At 40.1% G+C, this 16,363-nt stretch overlaps 1 protein-coding gene across 5 annotated transcripts; it reads left to right on the forward strand.

The window, feature by feature from the left end:
• Nucleotides 1-8,279: 8,279 nt before the first annotated feature.
• Nucleotides 8,280-11,733, forward strand: LOC125544331 (zinc finger MYM-type protein 1-like). Of its 5 annotated transcripts, XM_048707978.1 has the most exons (5): nt 8,280-9,886; nt 9,976-10,382; nt 10,500-10,565; nt 10,656-11,432; nt 11,516-11,733. In XM_048707978.1, the coding sequence occupies exons 1-2, from the start codon at nt 8,817-8,819 to the stop codon at nt 10,115-10,117; spliced, it is 1,212 nt and encodes a 403-aa protein (XP_048563935.1). In that variant the 5' UTR covers nt 8,280-8,816; the 3' UTR covers nt 10,118-10,382; nt 10,500-10,565; nt 10,656-11,432; nt 11,516-11,733. The 5 variants fall into 5 exon arrangements, with proteins under 5 accessions (XP_048563935.1, XP_048563934.1, XP_048563932.1 ...); XM_048707977.1 differs by having other exon boundaries at nt 9,976-10,854; nt 11,213-11,432; XM_048707975.1 differs by having other exon boundaries at nt 9,976-10,565.
• Nucleotides 11,734-16,363: the final 4,630 nt, after the last annotated feature.

Below are 16,363 nucleotides of genomic sequence, written 5' to 3' on the forward strand. Positions count from 1 at the left end.
TTACCTGACCCATCACCGATTAATCGGTTTGACAACCAGTTAATCGTCTGACAACTGATTAAATGCCAGTTAATCGGCTTGACCATTTAATGAACCGAGTATGTGCTATTCGCCTCAGTTAGGCACTGAGTAGCGATTAAATGGGCATTTAAATGGTAACTCGGTCGAGTTCTTGAACAATGATTGTTACTATTTTCAATTAGTAAATTTATATTTTCAAGGTGGTACTATTTCCTCGTTTCATGTTACAAATTCCATGGTATTACTTATTTCTAGGAAAACCAAGATTTTATGATACTTAGTTAGAAAATAGAGATAATTATAATGATATTATATGTTGTTTTTCATCTCTGATGAAAAACCAAGAACTTCACGATGATAATGCCAGTAAATTTTGTTATATTAATCTCGATATTATCCTCTTCTAAAATAAGTGAGAATTTGATGATACTAACTTTGGAGATGAAAGGCATAAAAGTATAATTAACCATCATAGTTTTATCAATATAGTAAATGCCTGACACGCACGGGAGACAATTCAACCTCTTTGGCAATCAATGCTTGACATGGGACCCCACGGTAATATCAGTGCATGCATGGTCATAATGAGTATGCATTAATAGTACATATTATGTCGTGTAATTTTGTACGACTGAAAAAATAGTAGTGCTTATTGCTAGAGATATGGTATTCTGGACATATTTAAGGTTTGTATTACTTAATTTGTATTATCAACCACTCAACCTTGATCATGTAATTTTATATGTACACTTAATCACACGTTATTTGTACTAAGTCTTTGTAGCTACATCTTTTAATTTACCTTTTACCATTTTACCTTTCCACTGTAAGTTGCCTGACAAGTTCACATTCCTTCATTTTCAATCAACTCCCCGTTGAAAACTTGGATCACTTTATCGCTCACTGCGGCAATTAAATGCACTGTCCAATAAATTTAATGAGTATGGACAACTTTTTACTGTTGGTATATATGCAAAGCAAAGCGTTGTATTGTGAAATTGATGTCAATTTATTGAAAAGTTGCACTAATCCCCACGAGTGGCTTCGATTCTGGTGGGTGTCGTCGCCATGTGCTCTTCGTCTGCATCCCATGCATATGATACTATTGTATGATGGGTTGGTCGTCATGGTAGTATCATGCATGCCAACTAGGCAAATTTGATGAGGTGACATAAAATTAAATGAAGAAAGAGAGAGTTGAGTATCATATCATGATACTGTATCGTATTAAATGGTGTGCTACTATGTGTCATGCATGACAATAAATGAAGTTAGCTATGATACTAACTTATAATACTATGCACTATGGATGTGGTATCGTCCTCCCTCCGTCCGGTGAAGAGTGTACATCTAGAAATTTTAGAAAAAATTATGGAGTTAGTAAAAATGCATTAGAAAGGTGCAAGCCACCATCTCTCTCCTCTTTAATTACCCAACCCCCAATGAGCTAAGTGCATGCAAAAATTAAAAATACCATGTGTAGATTGCTATTGGTCTTGATTACCGTGTGATGAGAGAGAAGTATTTTTTTTCTACTTGAAAGTGCATTGAAAAGCTAGAAGTACACTCTTTTGTGGACAAATTTCAAAGTTAGATGCACATTACCGGACGGAGGGAGTGTGCATGATAGTAGTATATGATACTCGCCATTACGATCATAGTATCATGTATTACTATCATGTAGTATTCTATTTATTGTCATGCATGACACAAAGTAGCATGGCATTTATTATGATACGGTATCAATGATATGATACTGCACCCTCTCTTTCTTCATTTAATGCTATGACACTTCATCAAAATTGCCTAGTTGGCATGCATGATACTAGCTATGATATTATCATTACGACCAGCCTGCCAAACAGACTATGAATACATGGCTTCAATAATGATTGGATCTGACAATTTTTTGGTCATAAGAACTTCTTTTGGCGACGCCTTGATCCTACTGTTAGGGCAAGTGGCTTTTTATTGGGTATAGATGCAGACAAGAATGAGGTAGTTGGCTCTGAAGTAGAAAAGCACTACATCAGTATGCAAGTTAAGGGGGAAAACTTCTTGGACTAGCAATTGGTTGTGTTTTATGGCCTAGCCCGCAACAAAAGTAAAGATGAGTTCCTAGCTGAGCTTGCTAGTGTATGCAACAAATGCAAGGGGGTTGTAGTTATGGAGGTGATTTATTTATTATAAGGAAAACTAGTGAGGAAAACAATCCTCATGTCCTACCCAAATGGAGACACACTTTTAATTCAACTAGCAAGAGGCCTTTGCATTGCACGGAACATCAATATGCATTTTTTTTTTACAAAACACCTATTGTGATTGACCCATGTGGAAGTAATCCCATGTGTAAAACCTAATAATATATCGATAAAGAGGATAGATAAGGTGAGGAGGAGTGGGAAGTGGTGGTGATTGGTGGTCGGACCGAACGGAGGCATGGGGATGGACGGCGCCGACAGTGGCCACCATTCCAGATTGTTCCAGAGGCTTCCTTTTTTAATTGCTCAACAATGAGGTTGTAGGAGATAAATATGAACGAGGGAAGGATTTATCTACAAATGTGGAGAGAGGTGCGGGTATCTTTTTGCAAAATTACCATAGTTTGCTTTCTATCCGTCTGATATAGATTGGACGGTCTATATTGCAAGATGGCAGGCACACCACATCACCAACTCGTTTTTTTATAAGAGTAGAGATCATTGAAGTTGGTTTGAAAGAAGTGCAGCTACATGGAAGATTATGCACATGGGCCAAGAACTTGGAGGTGCCCATTTTGAGAACTAGATATAAGGTGTTGATAGCATAAAAAAAGATAAGGTGTTGGTTTCCTAAGAATGGTATCTTGCCTATCCATTAGCAAATGGTTTTTTAAGGTGTTAGAAACTGTTGTTGGGTTGAATATAGAGCTTTCCGATCATGTACCATTGCATTTGAGTATTGGGGTTCCAACTCCTTAGTGGTATTTTTTTATTCGAAACTTGTTTGTTAGAGAAAGAAGGGTTCCAAGACACGATGCAGAAGAGCTGGCATGCATCAACTTTTTGTATGTATGACTTGGACAAACAGAAAGACAAGGCTAGAAGGTTGAGGATGCATCTCAATGTTGGCATATAAAAGTTGACGGGGTTTATAGAAATCTTAGAGTGGAGATTTTAAGTAAACTTGATGGGCTAGTCAAAAGGAGTGAGGTTAGTGTTCTATCCCGTGGACAAAGGGAGCTTAGATTGATTTTAGATGCCAATTTAAAGAACTCTTAAAGGATGAGGAAACGAAATGGAGGCAGAGGCTAAGGAAAGAGATTTATTAGAAGGAATGGAAATACCAAATACTTTCATTTGAAAGCAAGTGGTAGAAAAAACATATTGCAGTGCTACATAGAGATGGAGTTGAGATTGTAGAAGATGTTGAGCTTGTGAAGCACATTACAAAGTTCTATAAGGCACTAGTAGAAAACGGAGCTTTAAACCGGTTCGTAAGGGCCTTTAGTGCCGGTTTTGTAACCGGCACTAAAGTGTGGGCACTAAAGGCCCCCCTTTAGTACCGGTTCGGCACGAACCGCCACTAAAGGCCCACCACGTGGCGTGAGCTCGCATCGTGGCATGGGAGACCTTTAGTACCGGTTGGTGTTACCAACCGGTACTAAAGGTTTTTTTTATTTTTATTTTTTGAAAATTTTGAAAAAATTTGATTTTTTTATTTTCAATTTCCTAAATTTAATTATTTGATGATTTAGTCTCTAATCACCCCTCTTGACTGCTCAAGTGTGGATCACTCATTCCGAATCGTCTGACTTCCCGGTCGGTCACCCATCCTCTCACTCCCCCAGCCTGAGCACGCTTAACTTCGGAGTTCTATTCCCCCTACTTTCCAAGTCTGCACTTGTTGTTTTCCTGACAAATGTAAGCTGTCAATCCTATTAACCCTCAGCAGTTTAGCTTGAGCATTAGGTCACTCGTTTCACCATTTGAGTTTGAAACTATTATTCTAAAAAACAGTAATTATTTAGTAACACTAATATTTCTTGAATAAGTTTGACCATAGTTTGACCATAGTTTGACCAGATTTGACCAAAATTCAAAAAATTGAAATAATTATTTAGTAACACTAATATTCTTGAATAATTATGTAGTAAGATTAATACTTCTTGAATAAGTAGTTTGACCATAGTTTGACCAAAATTAAAAAAACTGAAATTTGAGCATATCTTTTTTCCTTTTGGAATTTGAGGATTCTAAAAAATTGCAAACAGGCCGTAGGCGGTCTTCATCGGATGCGGATTTTCGTGCTGAATTTTTTGATATATTATACGTTTTTTCCCAACATCGTATGCAAAAGTTATAGTCGTTTTACATTTTCCCTACACTTTTTGCAAAACATGTCCAAATTTAAGTTTTCAAATTTTCATAACTAGTAGGTGTAGTAATATAACTACCTCTCGAAGGATTTTATTTTCTGAAGTTTTCATCATTTTCTTTTGATTTTTTCAAAACTGAAATGGCGATACACGGGGGGGGGGGGGGGGGGGGGGTAGAGTTTGAAAATTGCCCTATAGTCCCGGTTTGTGTCTCCAACCGGGACTATAGGTCAGATCCCTTTAGTCCTGGTTCATGGCACGAACCGGTACTAAAGGTTCAACACGAACCGGCATTAATGCATAGCCGTTCGAACCGGCACTAATGGTGGCATTAGTACCGGGCCAAAATCGAACTGGGACTAATGTGTCTCACATTAGGTCCTTTTTCTACTAGTGAGGATTTGGCTGATGCTCCTAAGTAACCTCCATTGAATTGCATGGTTTTCCATGCAATCAGTTGTCTAAAGAGGGTAGAAAATTTCTGACTAACGAAGTTGTACTGGAGGACATCAAGGACTTTGCATTGGTTCGAGGCACAATAAGGCTACATGTCCTGATGTATTGCATGCAGAGTTTTCAGAGGTTTTTGGGATGATATAAAATATGACTTGGAAAAGCTCTTTGATGTTTCTCATCAGGGAGGGTTGAAAGTTGATAGCTTGAATCAAGGTACTATTGCACTGATTTCAAAGGTGCCTCATGCCGAGGTTGTTCAGAAGTTCAAACCCATATATCTGCTAAATGTCAGTAATAAAATACTGGCTAAGATTTTAGCAGTTATATTGGGATTGGGAATTGATGGGTCGATTTATGCAAGACATAGCCTTTATTAAAGACCGGTATATCATGGAAGGTGTGGTGCTAATACATGAAATTATCCACGAGACCTAGTAAACAAAATATTAGGGGTGTTTCCGAAGATTTATTTTTCAGAAAGCATCTGACAAGGTGAAATGGCCTTTTTATATTAGATGATGCAGGCCAAGGGTTTTGCCAAAAAGTGGTGTGACTGGATTATGAAAATTGGCATATGACAGAGAGTAGCTATCAAGGTGAATGATCTTATTGGTCCTTATTTCCATAATTCAAGGGGGTCAAACAATGCGATCTTCTATCTCCTTTGCTATTTAATATTGGTGTTGATGGGTTGGCCTTGCTGGCGAAGAAAGATCAAAATCAGGGTTTCTTCTCTGATTTGGTGGACGGTGGCTGGCATTATTACAATATGCTAATGACACCATACTCCTATTTGCAAGATGATTTCGGTAATGCAAGGAACCTAAAGTTTATTCTTTGCATATTTGAGCAAGTTTCTGGGCTAAAGATTAATTTACACGAGAGGGGGATATATTGTCTAGGTGAAGTTGTTATTGGAGAGAAGGATTACAGAGAAACTTTCTCTTGTAATTTTTGGACTTTGCATTTAAAATATCTAGGGATGCATGTGGATGCTAAGAGACTCAACAATTCTTAAGGGATCACGGTGGAGAAGAAGATAGCGAAAAAAATAGTTGCCTGGAAAGAGAACTTGCTATCTAACGTAGACATGGTTACCGTAGTGAATTTTTCTCCAAGTGACATCCCTTTGTTCATGCTATCTTTCCTGGAAGCTTCGGAAGGGGTCTAGAGGAACTTGAATTCTAGCATAACACAGATGGTTTGGCAAGAATCCAACAACAAAAAGAAGTATCATTTGGTAAATTGGCCTACTGTGTGTGTGCCAAAAAGTTGTTGGAATCTAGGAGTTTTTGATCCAGAGGTTTATTAACCAACGCATGCTTAGAAAATGGCTTTGGAAACTTGAAAATACTAAATGAATGTGGTAGTCTAGTGAGAAACAGTAAGACATAGCAAGCTATGCCTCTTCACAACGACTAGGCACAACCATCTGTTTGATTCAGACATGCACAACCGTCTTGCCCCATTTTTACTGCGAATGTTCGCTAGTCCGCTGAGGCCAACGTCACAGTGTTGTTGCTCCTAAAGTTAACATGTACGCCTTATCGTTAATTTGGGCGGCAGGAGACTGACTGTGTGGAGCACAGTCCTCTCAGTGGAATTAGATTTATTAGCCCATATGTTCCATTGTGAAACGTTTGGTCCATGAGTCCATCCACCCAAAGTGTAACAATAGAGGAAATCCATGATAGCTAATGTGTTTTTAAAACCCAGGTGGCTACTCCGAAAACCGATCTGGGTGATGAATTTAAATGCCCGCCTGTTGCAAAATCCTTCTTTCATGTAATTTACCCATAGTTCAATGCATCGGCGAGCTTTTGTTGATCTACTTTACAACTCAAAAATATTTAGAGTTGATGATAAAGATAAATGAAGTTCTTTTAAAAAAATATACCCTACTATCGCATCAACGTAACATAACCCAAATTGTTCATATTCTACCATACATGCATCTAAAGGATTTTTCATATTTGTATCATTACTTTTGGATAATTGTTTTCAAAATTTTATCATTATTTTTTGGAATGGGCGGGTGCGGCAACGCGCGCTTTTATGTTCTAGTTATCAAGGAAATATGTAAGTAAACAAACTCTCTCAGAGTGGAGAGATGGTGTTGGTGGCTCTCACTTTTTGTGAAGTCTCATGAATGTTTTTTTTTGCGAAGAAAAGTCTTGTGAGTGTTAGCCATACATTTCAGACTTTTGCCAAAATAGAATTGGGAGATGGGGTGAAAACATTATTCAGGATGTTGTGGGACTAGGAGATAAATCTCTAGCTGGTCAATTTCCTAGATTATGTAACCCCACCTTCACCCAAATAGTGGGTGTGTAGTTTATTATAAACAATGGGATTGATGGAGTGGAGTTTAGAAGAAATCTACATGATGAAAGTTCAGATCCATGCGAAGATTTGATACATATGGTAGATATGGCGGAGTTGAAAGGTTGCGAGGACGGAGTGATTTGGACTCTAAACAACAAAAATATGTTTGTGGTGAAGGACATCTACTTACACTTGAAAACTTCTACAGTGGTTTGGTAGTGTCCTATCCATATAAAATAACAAGTTTGCCATGGTTGATGCTTAGAAATAGCATATTAACCAAGGACAACTTGTTGGAGAGGGGTTGGACTTGGAATCATCTTTCTTTTAATGTAGTGTTGCTAAATTGGTTTGGTATGTGCTGATGTGTGCTTTTGCATTGTGGATTTAAATATTTCGTAAAAAATAACGAATGCTAGTTGGGGGGGGGGGATTGCTAGACTATTTGAAAACTACAAATAGTGCATGTTTTGATAAGAGGTTTCTTGTAATATACAACTTGTGCTATTATCTTAAAAGCAGGAGTATTTTTGCAGAAACACTAAGGTAGAGGAAGTACTTAATAAGGCGCGGAGACAATAAAAAAAGTTCTTGACGAGATTTATGATAGAAGCCATGAATAGAATTTTTTGGTTAGGAGAATTGTGATGGATTGAAAATTGCTACATCTTAGTGGATGTTCTCTTGCTACGGGGATATCCTGATTCTTGCTAGATGGTGTGGTTTTAGTAACTGCATGTCTAGTGTTAAAAATTGGATTTTCTGACCCATTTGTTTGTGGGGACCCTGTCATTTTTAACACGATACAATTGCAAATGCTCACATACATGCATACACAATCACCCATATGAACACACATACACACCCTGCCCGTATGAGCACCTTCAAGACACTAAGTTGACACAACCTCCTGAGATTGACAAAGTCAACATAGGCGCTTCATAGTCGACGAAAACGTCTGCTCCTAGTGGCGAGTTCACCAGGCAGGCTTCGATAGGCTTGAGCCTACCCTCCAAATTCGCGGATTTTTTTACTACTAGGCTTCAAAATATTTCTTAGGCCCAGCCCGGAAAAAATGGTCCAGTAGGCAGCCCATCTAAGAGTCGGTGACTAACCCAGCCTCCCGCACGCTCGCACGCGCACGAAGCACATCAGGCGCACGAGCAGCGGCCACCCAATAACCTAGCCACTGGCCGCCAGACGCCACCTCCTAGTCCGGCGGCGCCTCCCCGCCTCCTCGCCGTCGCCGCGTCCTCGCCGAGCGCCGCCTCCCCGCCGGACGCCGTCATCAGCTGAGCGCCCGAGCCTGCACGAGGGGCGGGGCCACGGGGGGAGCCGGGATGCGCCTGTCGGGGAGCTCGTCGCCCACGACGCCCAGGGCTCTCTGCAGGTCGCCGGATCCACCGACTCCCCACTGGACGCCGGACGCCTCTCTATAGGTCGCCGGTCGCCGGACACCAGAGTCCTGGTCCAGAGCAGATCGAAATAGGTTGTATGTTGTCTCTGTCTGACTCTGTTTGATTCTTCTTAGTTTAGTTGATAGCAGTTGCTAGTTTAGTTAATTCTAGTCAGTGCGTAGTTTGGTTCTAGTCAGTACTGGTTCTAGTAACAATTAATTCATGAACTAATTTATGTCCTTGTTTATTTTTTTATAGAAATGAAGAGAAAGAGGACTATGCATAGTTGGTTTGCAAGTAGTTCAAATACACTTCCTATTGTTCCTGAATCCAATGTTGCCCCAATTAATGTTATTGTTCAGCCTACCCCCATAGAGAACATAATCCCCGATGATCCAACAAACGAGAGCACTAATCCCTCGGTTGATGAGAGCACCAATCCCACTTCAAATGAGAGAACCAATCCCCCAACCGATGAGAGCACAAACCAACCAGCACCACCAACACAATATATATTAGAATTTCATCCAAGTCAGATTTTTGGTGATCCGGCGGATCGAATACCAATAGAAGATTATGCCCCTAAAATTCGAAGTGAAGTGAGAAGAGCTTATTTGTTGAAAGAGCGAAACAAAGCAAGTGGGCATAAATTTGAAGTCACATTGGACGGTAAAATTTGGAGATCTTTTCAACCACAATGGCTAGATAGGTTTGTTTGGTTGGAATATAGTGTCGCAAAGGAGGCTGCCTTTTGTTTCCCTTGTTTTCTTTTCATGAAACCATCACATGCTGCTACATTTGGAAATGACGTATTTACCATAGATGGTTACAAACGCTGGAAAACAGCTTTCGCAAGTTTTCAAAAACATGTTGGTGGTCCATCTAGTTACCACAACATTGCTAGAGGCTCGTGTGATGATTTCAAGAATCAAAGGGCCAATGTGGCTACCAAATTCCGAGCACATACTAAAGAATCTGAAATAAAATATAAAATCCGTTTGACTGCATCATTAGATTGTGCAAGGTATCTCATAGCTCAAGGGGAAGCTTTTCGTGGACATGATGAGTCCTCCGATTCCGTAAACAAAGGCAATTTCACGGAGTTCTTGGATTGGTACAAAGATAAGAATAAAGATGTGAAAGATGCATTTGACAATGGGCAAGGTAATGCACTTATGATATGTTCACAGATTCAAAAGGACCTTGCTACATGTTGTGCTTTGGAGGTAACCAAAGTCATCAAGAATGAGCTTGAAGATAAGAATTTTGTGATACTTGTTCATGAGGCTAGAGATTGCTCAATGAAGGAGCAAATGGCAATAATTTTGAGGTAGCTCAATGGTTTACAAAGGCTAATTCTTTTATTTTATGTTGTTATTTGTTTCTTTTCCTATAACTTGTAGCTCTCCAAATGTGCAGATTTTTGGATGATAGTGGGGAGCTTCAGGAGAGATTTCTTGCTATTAAGCACATCACAGATTGCACATCTGCCGGAATTAAAGAAGCATTGTTTTATGTCTCAAAGTACCATGGCTTGTCTAATAATAGGCTACGTGGATAGGGTTATGATGGGGCTTCAAACATGAGAGGAGAATTCATTGGTTTGCAAAAGCTAATTCGTGATGAGAGTCCATATGCTTTCTATGTTCACTGTTTTGCCAATCAATTGCAACTAGTGGTTGTCACAGTGGCTCAATGTTGTCCGGTTATTGCTGATTTTTTCAACTGTCTTCCTTTGATAGTGACTCCGGAGGGTTCATCCTGCAAAAGAAAAGATTCATTGCTTGCAAAGCATCAAGATGACTTGATAGAGATGATGGAGAATTGTAAGATATCATCTGGAACTGGTTTACATTAAGAAACTAACCTAGCTAGACCAGGAGCTACTCGTTGGGGCTCACATCTTAGAACCTTGCTTCGTGTTTACACAATGTGGAATGCAGTGGTGGATGTGCTTGCAATTGTGATTGAGGATGCCCAGGAACACACTTCTCAAGGTGGAGCTTCAGGTTTGTTGGTACAGATGGAATGCTTCCAATTTGTGTTCATCATGATATTCTTAATAAACTTGTTGAACATCACAAATATGCTATCACAAGCTTGAAGCCATGCGTTTGATCTTGGATGTGAAGAAGCTTTGCAAACTATGAAGGACAATGGGTATGAGCCATATGCGAGCAAGCAAAAAACTTTTGTGAGGAACATGGCATTGACGTGCCAAATATGGATGATCTCGTTGGAGCTATGGGGCAATCTGCTCGAAGCAGGAATAAGGTGACTCGAGATCATTATTTCAGGGTGAGCATATTCAATGTTGCGATTGGTGCAACTCTCACTGAGATGAACCACCGATTCAATGAAGTTAACACCGAGTTAGTGGATTGCATGTCTTGTCTCAATCCAGCTAACAACTTCTCAAAGTTTAATGATGAGAAACTTATTCGGCTTGCTAAAATTTATGTTGAAGATTTTACACAAGCTGAACGGTTGTTGCTAAGATACGAGCTTCCAACATTCCTTACAAATATTAGGAGAAGTGAGGAATTTAATGGATGTCCGGATATTTCTACTCTTGCTCGTTTGATGGTTCAAACAATGAAACATAGAACTTTCCAATTGGTATATCACCTTATCGAGTTGACATTGATTCTTCCAGTGGCAACTTCGTCGGTCGAGCGAATATTTTCAGCAATGAAGGTCATCAAAACCGATTTGCGCAATAAGATATCAGATGATTGGCTCAATGATTTAATGGTATGCTACCGTGAGAAAAGGATATTCAAAAGTATTCCACATGATCAAATTATGATACGATTTCAGAAAAAGAAAAATCGCAAATGACATTTGCCTCCTGAGTATGATGTTATTTCTTAGAGGTATATCTCTGTTTTAGTACTAGTGTCGATAGTTAGTTGAGGGTACTTTACCATGTCACTAACATTTGTGCCAATTTGGACAGATGGCTTGCAGTTTGTCACTTGCATTTTGGTGTGGAGGAGATCTACAACTACAATATTGTTAGTATGAAGCAACACCAGTGTCTTGTCTTTGCCTTATTTTGGTTGATTCTCTAGTACTTGATGTATTGGTGTGCAGATTGTATGAAACTTTGCTGTTGGTCAATCATGCTACTAGTATTTATCTTGAGAATCATGTCCATTTGAGCACTGTTTGGCACATATTGTCTCTATAAATTGGTAAAACCATTTTTGTTTCAAAATTCCAGAAAAAATCAGTAAATACTACATGCTTCCAGTAGTAGGCTGGGAAATTTTGAGCTTATTTGGCCAAGAGGACTAGTTTTCTTGACCGAAATATCACATGAAAGGGAATGCACATGGAGAGTGGGAAACAGAAAATTTAAAATTCCACGGAAAACAGGAAATGTTGCGTGACCAGTTTACTACTCTCTCCATCCCAAAATAAGTGTCATGAATTTAGTACAAAGTTTTTTATTTGATTTAGTACAAAGTTAACAGAGGTAGTAGTATTAAGTTGTTCCTTATGGTTCCTTTTCATTTATATTTTGGTCGATGATTTGTAAGGAAATCAGTGAGAAGGCTTTGTTATTTTTTTTAGAAAAAACAATGATTCGCGAACACTATTTTTCTTGACCGTAATATCACATGTAAGGGAAAGCGTATGGAAAACAGGAAACGTTGCGTGGCCACTTTAGTATTAAGTTGTTGCTTCTGATTCCTTTTCATTTATGTTTTGGTTGCTGCTTTGTAAAGAGTATATTGTGATCTCTTTAATGGAAATCGACGAAGAGGTGCATGAGTAAATAAAGAAGGCAAAGATGAATGAGGATTATTTTTCTTGACCAAAATATCACATGAAAGAGGAGGGAAAAGCCCATGAAAAACAAGAAACTGAAAAGAATTGATAGCCTTTGCTCGTTGATCTTATGGTGTTCAAGTCTAGAATTGTGTTCTGCGTGGTCAGTTTACTCCCTCCATCCCAAAATAAGTGTCTTAACATCATTTTATTTATGTTTTAGTCGTTGCTTTGTAAAAATTATATATTTTTTCTTTAATGTAAGAAAATAAATGGAAGGCAGATCGAGCGCATCAGCGCCCTCCATCATTGCAAGATAGGTCTTGTTACAGAAAATTTCTGCAACAGTGATCTTGTTGCATAATTTTTTGTTGCTGAGGTTTTGTTGTAGATCTTTTTTGCAACAAAGTCCTTGTTGCAGATTTTTTTGCGCAATGAAGACTTTGTTGCGGATTTTTTTTGTCTTCATTTTCTTTATAACAAAGCTGATGTTAGCCACATAGCTGATGTTAGCCAGGAGCACGTCACGTGAGACACGTGTTATGCAAGCGAGGCGGCGAGCGGAGCCAAGAAATCAGCTAGTCGAGGGGAATGATTTCCCTTTTCAAATTAAAAAAGCAAAGAATGGGAATCATTTCCCTTTTCAAATTAAAAAAAGCAAAGAATGAGGACGACTATTCTTAACTAAATATCACACAAAAGGGAAATCACATGGAAATCATGAAACGCCGCGTCTAGTATTAAGTTGTTGCTTCTTATTCCTTCTCATTTACGAAACTACTTCACAGCCGATACTTCATGGACGTTTCATGCACGATTGATGCTTAGGTGGCCGTGCTGCACTTCATTCAATAATTTGATGGCTGGATGTGTAGAATCGTGAGTGTCGTGTGTGTGGCAGCGTTGATTCATTTACGTTTTGGTTATTGCTTTGTAAAAAGTAATATAGCGATTTCTTTAATGGAAATAATAACTGAGAATGCTTTGTTAAATCAAAAGTACCAAGATTAGTGAGGACTATTTTTCGACATATGACATGACAGCGAATGCCCATGGAAAACAGGAAGCCCTCCATCATTGCAAGATAGGTCTTGTTACAGAAAATTTCTGCAACAGTGATCTTGTTGCATAATTTTTTGTAGCTGAGGTTTTGTTGTAGATCTTTTTTGCAACAAAGTCCTTGTTGCAGATTTTTTTTGTGCAATGAAGACTTTGTTGCGGATTTTTTTCGTCTTCATTTTCTTTATAACATAGCTGATGTTTGAAGGAAATATGCCCTAGAGGCAATAATAAAGTTATTATTTATTTTCTTATTTTATGATGAATGTTTATTATTCATGCTAGAATTGTATTAACCGGAAACATAATACATGTGTGAATACATAGACAACCAGAGTGTCACTAGTATGCCTCTACTTGACTAGCTCGTTAATCAAAGATGGTTATGTTTCCTAACCATGAACAAAGTGTTGTTATTTGATTAACGAGGTCACATCATTAGTTGAATGATCTGATTGACATGACCCATTCCATTAGCTTAGCACCCGATCGTTTAGTATGTTGCTATTGCTTTCTTCATGACTTATACATGTTCCTATGACTATGAGATTATGCAACTCCCGTTTGCCGGAGGAACACTTTGGGTGCTACCAAACGTCACAACGTAACTGGGTGATTATAAAGGAGCATTACAGGTGTCTCCAAAGGGAGATGTTGGGTTGGCGTATTTCGAGATTAGGATTTGTCACTCCGATTGTCGGAGAGGTATCTCTGGGCCCTCTCGGTAATGCACATCACTTAAGCCTTGCAAGCATTGCAACTAAATGAGTTAGTTGCGGGATGATGTATTACAGAACGAGTAAAGAGACTTGCCAGTAACGAGATTGAACTAGGTATTGGATACCGACGATCAAATCTCGGGCAAGTAACATACCGATGACAAAGGGAACAACGTATGTTGTTATGCGGTCTGACCGATAAAGATCTTCATAGAATATGTAGGAGCCAATATGGGCATCCAGGTCCTGCTATTGGTTATTGACCGGAGACGTGTCTCGGTCATGTCTACATTGTTCTCGAACCCGTAGGGTCCGCACGCTTAAGGTTACGATGACAGTTATATTATGAGTTTACATGTTTTGATGTACCGAAGGAGTTTGGAGTCCCGGATGAGATCGGGGACATGACGAGGAGTCTCGAAATGGTCGAGACGTAAAGATTCATATATTGGATGATATGGTTAGGCCAAGGGGTCAAGCCCATGAGGCTTTAGGTCGGTGCAAAAGGAGTTTTGCGGAGGCCAGGGGGCCAAACGCCGGAGACCCTGGCGTCTGGCCCTGGGCCAGACGCCGAGGCCCATGGCGTCTGGGCCAGACACCAAGGATTGTGGCGTTTGGTCCTGGAGTCCGAGTGGGACTCTTGCCTTTCGGGCAAAACCGACTTTGAGGAGGCTTTTGCTCCAAGTTTCGACCCCGGGGCTCAACATATAAATAGAGGGGCAGGGCTAGCACCAAAGAAACAACAAGTTGATCCACGTGATCTATTCCTTAGCCGTGTGCGGTGCCCCCAGCCACCATATTCCTCGATAATACTGTAGCGGAGTTTAGGCGAAGCCCTGCTGCTGTAGTGCATCAAGATCGTCACCACGCCGTCGTGCTGACGGAACTCTTCCCCGACACTTTGCTGGATCAGAGTCCGGGGATCGTCATCGAGCTGAACGTGTGCTCGAACTCGGAGGTGCCGTAGTTTCGGTACTTGATCGGTTGGATCGTGAAGACGTACGACTACTTCCTCTACGTTGTGTCAACGCTTCCGCAGTCGGTCTGCGTGGGTACGTAGACAACACTCTCCCCTCTCGTTGCTATGCATCACATGATCTTGCGTGTGCGTAGGAATTTTTTTAAAATTACTACGAAACCCAACAGTGGCATCCGAGCCTAGGTTATTTATGTTGATGTTATATGCATGAGTAGAACACAAGTGAGTTGTGGGCGATATAAGTCATACTGCCTACCAGCATGTCATACTTTGGTTCGGCGGCATTGTTGGACGAGACGACCCGGACCAACATTACGCGTATGCTTATGCGAGACCGGTTCCCCCGACGTGCTTTGCACATAGGTGGCTTGCGGGCGACAGTCTCTCCAACTTTAGTTGAACCAAGTGTGGCTATGCCCGGTCCTTGCGAAGGTTAAAACGGAGTCTATTTGACAAACTATCGTTGTGGTTTTGATGCGTAGGTGAGATTGGTTCTTGCTTAAGCCCGTAGCAGCCACGTAAAACTTGCAACAACAAAGTAGAGGACGTCTAACTTGTTTTTGCAGGGCATGTTGTGATGTGATATGGTCAAGGTATGATACTGAATTTTATTGTATGAGATGATCATGTTTTGTAACCGAGTTATCGGCAACTGGCAGGAGCCATATGGTTGTCGTTTTATTGTATGCAATGCAATCGCGATGTAATGCTTTACTTTTATCACTAAGCGGTAGCGATAGTCGTAGAAGCATAAACTTGGCGAGACGACAACGATGCTACGATGGAGATCAAGGTGTCACGCCGGTGACGATGGTGATCACGACGGTGCTTCGGAGATGGAGATCACAAGCACAAGATGATGATGGACATATCATATCACTTATATTGATTGCATGTGATGTTTATCCTTTTATGCATCTTATCTTGCTTTGATTGACGGTAGCATTATAAGATGATCTCTCACTAAATTATCAAGAAGTGTTCTCCCTGAGTATGCATCGTTGCGAAACTTCTTCGTGCTGAGACACCACGTGATGATCGGGTGTGATAGGTTCTACGTTCAAATACAACGAGTGCAAAACAGTTGCACACGCGGAGTACTCAGGTTATACTTGACGAGCCAAGCATATACAGATATGGCCTCGGAACACGGAGACCGAAAGGTCGAGCATGAATCATATAGTAGATATGATCAACATAACGATGTTCACCATTGAAAACTACTCCATCTCACGTGATGATCGGACATGGTTTAGTTGATTTGGATCACGTG

This window comes from Triticum urartu, chromosome 3 (genome assembly GCF_003073215.2).
Source record: "Triticum urartu cultivar G1812 chromosome 3, Tu2.1, whole genome shotgun sequence".
Lineage (NCBI taxonomy): Eukaryota > Viridiplantae > Streptophyta > Magnoliopsida > Poales > Poaceae > Triticum > Triticum urartu.